The sequence below is a fragment of the Heloderma suspectum genome, chromosome 10 (assembly GCF_057233095.1).
Source record: "Heloderma suspectum isolate Gila_16-S chromosome 10, 16-S_ref, whole genome shotgun sequence".
Classification (NCBI taxonomy): Eukaryota; Metazoa; Chordata; class Lepidosauria; order Squamata; family Helodermatidae; genus Heloderma; species Heloderma suspectum.
In genome coordinates, this window is record NC_139467.1 from 30,688,368 (window position 1) to 30,698,832 (window position 10,465).

The following is a 10,465-nucleotide window of genomic DNA, read 5'->3' on the forward strand; positions in this document are numbered from 1 at the left end:
AAGTATGAGGTCACACATGCGTTGGGAAAGATCCCATCCTGGAATGCCACTGCCAGCCAGAGTAGACCAGCCTTCCCCAACCTGATGCCCCCCCAGATGTTAAGGACTGCAACTCCCATCATCCCTGATCATTGATTGTGTGCTGACTGGGGCTGAGAGTTGCAGTCCAGAACACCTGGAGAGGACCACATTGGGGAAGTCTGCTGTAGACGGTACTGGGGTAGACAGACAAATAAGGCAAATTCTTATGTTCATGTGCTTAGCCAAGCCACTCTTACATTCTGATGCTTGGGCTTTGCTAAACATTCCTATGGAAGGGAGTTCCAGAGGTGGAGAGCAAGACATGAGGATGTCTTCCTATATGCCCTTGTTGTCTGAATGCTCCTGGGAGGGCATCCTTCAGGAGGCACAATCAGGGATGCTTCACACATTATGTGGCAGTTGTCTGCTGCTGTTTTTGCATGCAGTGGGAACTCGTAGGTAATATTGGCTTCCTGAAGCATATGCCAGCACCATACAGTTGATGGGTAAAATGTTGGCTGTATGTATGTATGTGTGGTTTTGCAGGCCAATGTAAAACATTTTGTGTCTGTAAAAGTATTGTGTGAAGCACTCCACACAGCAAGATCAGACTCTCAGCAGGACCCACACACAACTGTGTAAAGGAGTGTGTGGAGCTGACAGGAAGGTTGCAGACTGACCAAGGTTTGTGCAATTCTTCCAAACAGGCAGCTTGAAAAATGCTGCTGCAGTGGATTGCAAATAGTTCAGTGGCCTGAATGCATGCAAGTACCTGTTCATAAAATCAATTACACAAAACATCTCCAACCTAGTGCCCTCCAAAGGTGTTGGACTTCGTCTCCCATCTTCCTCAGCCAGCATAACCAATGGTCACATTGGCTGGGGCTGATGGGACAAGTAGTCCAACTAGGGGTGTCAGAGAAATCCGCAATAGAACCAAAAGAGTTCAGATTTTTATAAATCCGACCCGCGGATTCTTCAGTGGACCGGCTTTTTCCCTGTCAGGTGGATTCCATGGACTTGCAGACCATTTTTTTAACCTTTGGGGATTTTTCTCAAATTTTGTTGTAGAAAACTATGCAAAAAAATTTAAAAACCCAGCTGAAAATGTGCATTTCCCCCATAGGCTAAAGCATGAAAATGCCCATTGCGTGGGGGGGGTGCATTTTTGCATGGGTGCATTTGCGCAAATTTGGAAATGAGAACATCCAGTTCTGTTGCCGGTGGACAACGGAACGAAAGGTCCCTGACAACCTGTGAAACATAGACGTAACAGATTTTACACATCCCTAAGTCCCTAAGTGTCCATCTGGTGGGCACCGGAGGTTGGTGCTGTTCTACATGATCCTTGCCACTCATGACCCTGCACATTCCCACAAGTAATTACATGGGGACCATACAATGGGGCATGGATAAGTTTAGAGCAGTCTTCCCCAACATGGTGCCCTCCAGAGGTTTTGGGCTTCAACTTGAGTCCCAGTATTGTGGTGTAGTGGCTAGAGTGCTGGACTGGGAGTCAGGAGATCTGGGTTCTAGTCCCCACTTGGCCATGGAAGCTCACTGGGTGACTTTGGGCCAGTCACAGACTCTCAGCCCAACCTACCTCACAGGGTTGTTGTTGTGAGGATAAAATGGAGGAGGAGAATTATGTATGCCACCTTGAGTTCCTTGGAGGAAAAAAGGCGGGATATAAATGTAATAAATAAATAAATAAATAAAAAGGCGGGATATAAATAAATATAATAATATTATAATAATTACTCCCATCAGCCCCATCCAACACAGCCAATGGTCAGGAATCCTGGGGGTTGTAGTCCAAACCATCTGGAGGGCACAAAGTTGGGGACGGCTACCTTAAGATCATAACAGGATATGGGAGGAAGAGACAGTCTCTTGGGTATATAGGGTCCAACATACACACATCTGGTTACAGCTGGTTCACATTTCCTTCCGGAGATCCACCTCACATTTTGACCTAATTCCCTCTGCGGTGGCACAAGTTGTCTGGGTTGTACCACTTCAGAGCCCAGGTAGAGGCTGATAGGAGTGAGTATTCCTCCATTCAAAACAACTCTGCACCTGGAAAACTAGAGGTCAAGTAGGCTAGAATGGAATGTCTTCTCCCTGACTTGCTAGATTTTTATCAGCAAGGAATCTTTTTGTATTAAAACACATTCTATCATACGAGCCTGAAGTGATAGAACCCAGAGCCAGGTTGACTGCCTCAGTCAAAACTGGGCCTTAAGAGATAAACCATAGTTTGGGATAAACATCCCATCTGGGCATACTGGAGCTCACCTGAGCTGATATGCACGCCTACATATACATATGTACCCACATAGATAGTCTGCTTCGTGTGTACTTGGTGCTTTGGTCTTAGCATAGGCCTGTTATCTAGAACAGCCTGGCCTGTCTAAGGAAGGTTTTTCCCAACCGGCCTGGGGCTGCCACAGGACTCCTTGAAGGCTAACCCTCTTGAAACAGACTGAGGGAAGAGACGCCTGTCTTTTCAGTGAGCAAAACCCCAAGGGGACACATGAAGCAGTACATGGAGACGGAGACTGGCCCTTCGTGTCTAGGATGGAATGGAGAATTTTCAGTCATAGTCCCCCCCCCCCCCCCGCGCCAAGGAGAAAGTTGCAAACAAAGGACTTCCATTTCTCTCAGTGTCTCTCCTTCCGTCTGTCCTTCCTGCCTTCTAGGCCCAGGGTGAGGGGAGGCACAGACGGTGTAACGGATACATTTTTAAAACCTTCGTGCCAGGTGCGTGTTTCCTCAGCCTGCTTTCGGCAAGACAAGCACTCGGCTGTCACACAAAAAGGGAACTACACAAAGGGGGCTTTTTTTGTCAGGCCAGAAAAGTAGCACAGCCAGGTCAGAAAGTTTAAACAGAAAGTGGGAATAACTTTGGGAGGGGGTTTTAACCGTTTAACAGACACAGCCGCTTGGAAGGGGATCTTTAGCTCATCAGGGACACCTAGTGGAGATGTGGCTACAAGAGCCTTTTGGCAAAGGTGACTCTGGGACTTGGTTAATAAATCTGCAATATCTTCCATCCTCTGATTTCATACAGTTACAGTTTATAGTTTCCATTGTACCTGTAGGCATGAATGAAAATAGTGGATATGATATTCACATTTCACACATACGCACACACAGGTTCTCTGCCTTTAATAGCTCGATGGCAGACAGAAATTGGAACAGTTCCATTTCTCCCATGACTGCTTCTCCAAAATGGGGGGAAAGCTGCACCTGTAGAATTTCTGCCTTTCAGTACAGAGCCCCTGTCAGGGGAAACGGTAGCATCCATACCTCATTCTTTCCCTTCTTTTTTAACCATCCCAAGTGTGAGTACAAGCAGCATGGTAAGAGGAACCTAGTCCATATTAACAGTGCAATCCAAAACACACTTACCATCAAGCTCAATGGCACTAGCTTCTGAATAAGCTTGTAGAGGTGTTGAAATCCTCAAAAGGTGAAACAGACTTTATTTGGGAGAAGTACATTTTGTTCTGCATCTTCACAGCAGTGGGATTTTACAATTACCTGTTTATTCCCTGTGAGTTTCAGGCTCAAAATGAGGATGATGTAGAAGATTCATAAACAGGTCTTCCAGCTTTATACACACACATACAAACATGGGATATGTGGGTGCTTAGCCCTTTTCCCTGTGCTATTTTCCTGCTTTAAATACCCCCCTCCCAAAGTTGCTACTAGCTTTGCAGCAGCAAAAATACGGTTATCTCTATCATCATACCAGTATTTTTTTCTGCTGTAAGGCAAATAGCAGCTTTCAATGGGATATTTAAATTGGGAAACAGAAGAGCTAAACATTCCCATCCCGAGCACTGCTGCCCCAAGCAAAAATAAATCCAATTATTTTTTTTAAAAAAAATGGAAATCTAATCACGGGTCTCCTCCAGGTGCTTTTGTTGAGGAATGAAGATGTTCAAGCAATTTGCTGTCATTTATGGCTCAGATACTTTGATGATGGGCCCCCATGAAAATACGTTGTGTTCGAACAAGGAGCAACGTAGGGTAACCCTCTCAGAAGAGTGAGTTGGTCTGAGGGTGCAAAGGCCCAATGATCAAAGAACAAGCGACAGTTAGGGTTTCCTTCCCAGGTAGGGAAATAATCAGAATCATAAGTGGGACCTGCAACAAAATGTTGCACTGTGAAGTGTTTTGGTTTAATGTGCTAGCCAGCTATGTCCTGTTCCAGGTGATTCCAGCATCACCCGCCTCAACAGTCAATTTGCATTCCATGCCCACTAAGCATTCTCTGCCTCAATGGACTGTTTTGGGGGCATTCCCCCCTTAATTTTTCCCCCTTAATTTTTTTTTATTTTTTGTCCTTCTACAAATCTTGGGATTCCCCCAAACCTCCTGAAATCTCTTCCATGTGCATGGGTAGTGCTGTTTTGGCTACATAAGGACGGGCGCGCAGAATATGGATTGACTAGAACAGGCTCCCCCAACCAGATGCCCCCCCCCAGATATGTTGGACTGCAACTCCCATCATTCCCAGCCAGCATGGCCAATGGGAGATTTAGTCAACCACATCTGGAAGGCACCAATTTGGGGAGGCTGATATAGAACATTCTTGAGAACTTCCAAGTTCCAAAGTCTCTACACTCGTGTTTTTCCCATGAGTGAACGGGCTTGTTTCAGTGTTGGTGTATGCCAGCTGTGTGATCCTAAAGTACTGTGTCCACAACCTCTCCGCTCTGCACCTTGCTTCTACAGAATCTGTTCTAGCAGCAGTGAAAGAGGCAGGAATGGGGTACAGAATCAGAAAGTGGTTGGCAAGGTTGGGAGCAAAGAGGCAGAAACTTGGTTTGCATATAACACCACTTTATGGTGGTTTAACCCCTAAAATGGCTGCACCAGAGCCAGCAAGCAAGCAGCCTCCCTTGCACTCAGCATTTCCACTTAGCATCCGTTTTCTCAAACACCCAGGCTTGTTCAGTGAACACAGCACTCTGGGCTGTTGAGGGGGAAACAAGCCATAGTTCTAACCCAACAACAAACCATGGGTTGTTGTTACATGAGAACTAGGACAGGGAGATAGGCCAAAGAGGGGCAGGAAGCAGGCAGGCTGTGATAGTGATGATTCCGCCGCACCCAAGAGATCTATGTAGAAAAGCTACCGTGCTGTAGCAGCCAATTTGCCAGGTTCTGCAGCCAGCAACTTCATGGTTTTAGGGACCTAGTCTAGTGAGCACAGGCACATTTGGAAATTTGAGAAACTGCCCAGGGCACAATCAAAAAATGGCTGCTGTGGGTGGGCATGGCTAGTTACAAAGGACAAGTAACCTGCCCAGAGGCATTCATGGGAAGTTAAGATGGCAGCAGCTACGAGCGCCTCACTTCACTTTGAGGCAATCCCAGCTGCCGGTCAGAAAAAATGAAAATATTTTAAAAATAAAAGTAGGGAGGAGTGGGCTGTCTGAGCCACCGACAGGAAGGGCAGGTCTGTTTGTTCTCCAGGCTAAATTCCCTTTTTTAAAAAATCTTTCCTTTCCTCTCCACAGAGAACTCAAGTGTAACAGCAGGAGCAGCAAAGCAGAAGGTGAGTTGTGCACTGTGGACTTTGTGTTTCCCTCCCTCCCATTCTTCCCTTGTGAGGCAGCAGAGAAATGAAGGAGTGTGCAGGCAGCCTCTGGGCCCCTTCTGTGCAGGCCATTTGTTGCACAGTAAATGCACATTTGTTCTCCTGCATTGCATGCCATCTGCACAGGTTGCATTTTTCTTGTGAGGAGATCACAGTTGCTCAGCACTCCGCCCTTTTTACCTGTTGTTGTTGCTGATGTTCTTCTCAAATAGCGCCCCACTGCTGTTGGGAAGGCTTTGTGGAGGATGATCATTGTAAGTGTCACAAGCACATTTTGTGACCCGATTAGTTACTAGCAATAGAACTACCCCTTCACCCCCTGCATTGTTTTGTGAATATAATAATAGTAATAACAACAACAACAACAACAATTTATTACATTTATATCCCACCATTTTTCCTCTTTAAGAAACCCAAGGCGGCGTAAATAAATAACCATAATAGTAGTAGTAGTAGTAATTCAGAGGCTATATATCCTCCAGCTCTACCAGTCCTGTGCAGGGGATGCCTCAAGTGCATTGCAGACTATGATCATTTACCCATTTTGCTGTTTGTTTTAAAGCAGGGGCTCAAACCTCCGGCGCTTGGGTTAAATCTGACCTGCCAGGGTTCCTCAGATGGACTGGGGATCATTTGGCAGTTTCTGGTTTTGTGCATCCCCCCTAAAATGCCTCTCCTAAGGCTTAGTTTTGGGCAGTAAGAGCTTTAAGCTAAACTAGGCTGGAATTTTTGGACCTACCCCTTTTCCCCATTGGCCCCACCCCATGCCTTTGGCCCCACCCCCTTTCTCTGATTGTTTGCAGACTTCCCAGCTTTAGTGCTGTTCCCCCCGCCTCCATTCTGAAAGGTTGAAACGCCTCTTCTAAGGCTTAGTGACTGGCAGTAAGAGTTCCAAGCTAAACTATCCGGCTGTTTTGGTCCTCCCCTTTTGCCTTTGGCCACACCCATCACTGGAATGCAGCCCCCGAGAGCTTCTCTGAAGTGGAATTCAGCCCATGAGCTGAAAGACGTTGGACACCCCTCTTTCAAAGTCTGGCACACAAGCAAAACTTCCTGATCCCCTCTCCTCTGGACTGGAGGGGAAAGAAGATGGGAAGCTTGGAGGGTCCAGTGGAGGCTGGTGACTCCGATGTCAGTGGGGTGATGAATCTGCTCCGGGTTTCAGTCAGAACCAGTCAGAACTCTAAAGGAGCTATTCAAAGAGTTCTGACTGAAACCCGGAGCAGGTCCACCGCCCCACTGACATCAGAGCCACCAGCCTCCACTGGGAGGTTCCCTGCACACAGACATATGGTGAGCTACATCCAGAGGCCATTATCAGGAATGCATCTGAGCATGTGGAGATGTCTGGCAGCTCAGATTCGGAATCTGAACGGGAACAGCCAGAGCAGAGGCAGGCACCCTCCTGAGTGAGCCCAGATACAGCGAGACTGTCTTCCCAAGACCTTGGCACGCAGAGGGCCCAGTCTGAGTGGCTCCCCCTTTCCTCCAGCATGAGAACCCAGGATTTGGAGGAGGAGGAGAGTGAAGGGAATGACTTGAGGGATGCTAGGGTCTGTCGCAGAGCAAAGCGGGAAAAGTTAGGCGCGGGGCTCTGACACTCCGCCAGGTTGGCCACTCATAGAAGCCAATGTAGGAGGGAGCCACCGAAGGGAGGGGCATCCTTGCCAAGCATGTTTAGCTAAAAGTTCGTGCCCAGACTGCTGGCAACTTCTCTAACTTCCACTTTGTCTCCTCTGTTGATATTCGTAGATGTGTGGATTAGTTGTTTCATTGCAGTCAGAGAGTTTCCTAGAATCTGCATTTGTAAAGAAGCTGGTCATTTACTAATAAAGTAGTGAGCCTGTACCCTTGTTTCCTGGAGTGTGTTGATTGCGAAGGGAGAAGAAGAAGGAACGTTACAGCCATGTCCCCAGATGACTACCCACATGAGGGTGGTCTGCTAGAAGGGATCCCTCTCCCCTTTGCTGAGACTGCCATCCCAGCTATAGAACACTCCCCTTCTCTTCCCCACCTTTACGATGCAACGCCCAGGCTGCAGCCCAAGGCCTCCTATCTATCCAGTGTACTTAGGGGGAGAAGACAAGCCTGACGTGTGCTCTGGATCCTGACCCTGAGCAATTCCAGGAAGAGGTGAGGCCTCCAGGCACTCTAGAGTCTAAGACAGGGGTGGGGAACCTCTTTCAGTCTGAGGGCTGAATTCCATTTTTAGAGAAGCTCTCGGGGGCTGCAGTCCAGTAGTGGGCAGGGCCAAAGGCAAAAGGGGTGGGCCAAAAATATAAAAGATACCAGCCTACTGTAACTTAAAGTTCTCACTGCTAGTAACTAAGCCTTAGGAGGGGCATTTCAACCTTTAAGAAGGAGGGGAAAACTGCACAAAAGCCGGGAAACCACCAAACAATCAGTGGTTGGGGGAAAGGGGGTGGGGGAAGAAGACGTGGCCCTCTGGGGAATCCCAGAGGACCACATTTGGCCCCCAGTCCTGAGGTTCCCCACCTAGTAGAAGAACTATTAGTCCCTGGCTACTCAGTGCTGGTTTGGTAGCTCCTCATGTAGCTTCTAGGCTCAGCTCACAGGCCCAAACTATGGCTCAGTTCACAGGCCCAAACCATGGCTCAAACCATGGCTCAGCTCGCACGCCCAAACCATGTGCTCCTTGCCTCACAAGCTGCAGGACAGTTTCCTTACCTGGCTGGGATAGTGGGAATGGGATGACCACGTGGTGGTCCTTTAGCGTATTGGTCCGTGTAGTGTAGTGGTCTACATGTAGCTCCTAAAGATCAAGGAGGAAAGCAGCAACAAAAAGCAGCATACCTGCACCGCCACCCCGCACAGCATTTCCCCACTCACCCCATCCGTTGCATGGCTCTGTCACATTCATATGTCGTCATGGTGCCTGAGGGGGGAAATCGACATGGCACCACCCTCCTGCTCATTTAACACAGTCAGGAGCTGCACAAGAGCAGGTGAATGGCGGTGCCCTGGCGCCACCCCCCTTCATTCCAGTGGGGATCACACAAGAGAACATAGGGAGCTCCTTTATACTGAATCAGACCGTTGGCCCGCCAAGCCCAATATGGCTGGCAGCGGCTCTCCAAGGAGTTTTTCCTGCCCTGCCTGGAGATGCTGGGGATCAAACCTGGGACCCTCTGCATGCAGAGCAGGTGCTCTGCCACTGGGCTACAGCGCCTCCCCTAGATGTTCCTGCTAGCCTGTGCCCTTTGGGTCATCAGATCTGTCACCCTCAAAGGCACCTGTAATCCGCTTCACCTTGCTTCGTGGCAAGGCCGCCTCTGGTTGGCATGGATAAAGGACAGGTGGGTGTCTCGATCATAGGCTGCAGTGCACTTGGGGCACACTGGACCAAACACAAGGCCATGTTCAGATGATCGTCTCTCTCTCTCTGCCTCTCCCCTCTCCTACTCGCATAGTTTTACTAGCATGAGCCACATCAAGCATTCTTCTCTTTGCCACACAAGGAAAGGGAAGCCTGTCAAATCTGGCTCCTGTTAACCAGAGAGACAGGTGAAGACCGTGTGTAGGTAACCACAGCAGGTGTCACACCAGTGAGCAAGCCTGACCCAGATGTTTTCATCCCCTGGCCTGAAGTTTATTTGGCTGCTCTCCCTGCACTTCCTTCCTTTGCCACAGCTGGGTGGGGGCACACAGGCTGAATCCTCATCAGACATCAAGTCACCAGTTTGAGCCCCGCTGCAGGCTCAGGTCCCACCACCACTTGACTTTGCAGAGGAATCTCAGGGTTTTATTTCATACTGTAGGAGGCATGTTTTCCAGGGGCCGGAGAGAGAAAGAGGTTGCTAAAGAGACAGGGCAAGAGAGAAAGAGACAAGGCAGAAGAATCTGGGCAGAAAGAGACAGGGCAGGGCAAGAAGAGACAGGGCAGAAGAATCTGGGCAGAAAGACACAGGGCAGAAAGAGACAGGGCAGGGCAAGAAGAGACAGGGCAGAAGAAACTGGGTTGGGATTGGAGGGGAGAGGATTTGTGACATGCTTCACAGTGGTGTTATTGGTGCTAGTGCAACCACTACTGGTCTGCAAAACTTATGAGTGCTCCTTGCTCTTACTGGGGCAAGACTCACAAGTTTCCCAGCAATTTAGATTTAGCAGTGTGAACGCAGGGAAGACAACATTGCCTCCACAGAAGGACTTGCTTGGTTGGTACTGTCTGCAGTTGCTGCACAGTTCCCTTGAGGAGAACAACGGCATTTGAGAAGGCCCGTCACCTCTGGCTGATGACAAATCCCAAATGTCTTTGCATTCCCTTTGGCTACAGAAGTGAGAGAGAGAGGGAAAGAGGACCGTGTGACCCCAGCCACTGGCCAGAGGAGAAAGAGAGGCTTCCCTTCCTGCAAGAAGGCATGGATCAGCCTAGTCTCAGCTGCATAAAACATACTTTAAAAACCCAGTCACCACCCTCACCATGCAATGCTGAAATTAAACGTTATGCATGATGTGTGGATGCTGTCACAAATGGCATTCCCATGTCAGATTCCTACATCAGCCTTCCCCAAACTGGCACCCTTCACATGTGTTGGACTTCAACTTTCAGCATGTAGTCCAATGCATCTGGAGGGCACAAAGTTGGAGAAGGCTGCTCTACATGTTACGGGGGACATATGGGGAAACTCAAGCCAGGGTACCATTAGGAGCAGCATCCCTGTGTTGGTTTTTTCTCCTTTTCCCCTACAGTAACACCGACCCCAACTTGCAATGTCATCCCTTAGTGTGTTTTCTACCCCCAGTAGTGGCCGCCAAAGATGTAGAGCTGGGCCAGGAAAATGCCCCATGGGGCACCATCAAAACATGAGG

General features: G+C 48.6%; 1 protein-coding gene across 1 annotated transcript in view; it reads left to right on the forward strand.

The window, feature by feature from the left end:
• AHDC1 (AT-hook DNA binding motif containing 1) overlaps positions 1-10,465 on the forward strand; it is a 229,701-nt gene that overhangs the window by 198,900 nt on the left and 20,336 nt on the right. Inside the window, exon 3 of the mRNA XM_084815744.1 lies at positions 5,556-5,593. Within this exon, the coding sequence (XP_084671870.1) occupies positions 5,556-5,593 (38 nt within the window). The remainder of the gene's footprint in view (positions 1-5,555; positions 5,594-10,465) is intronic.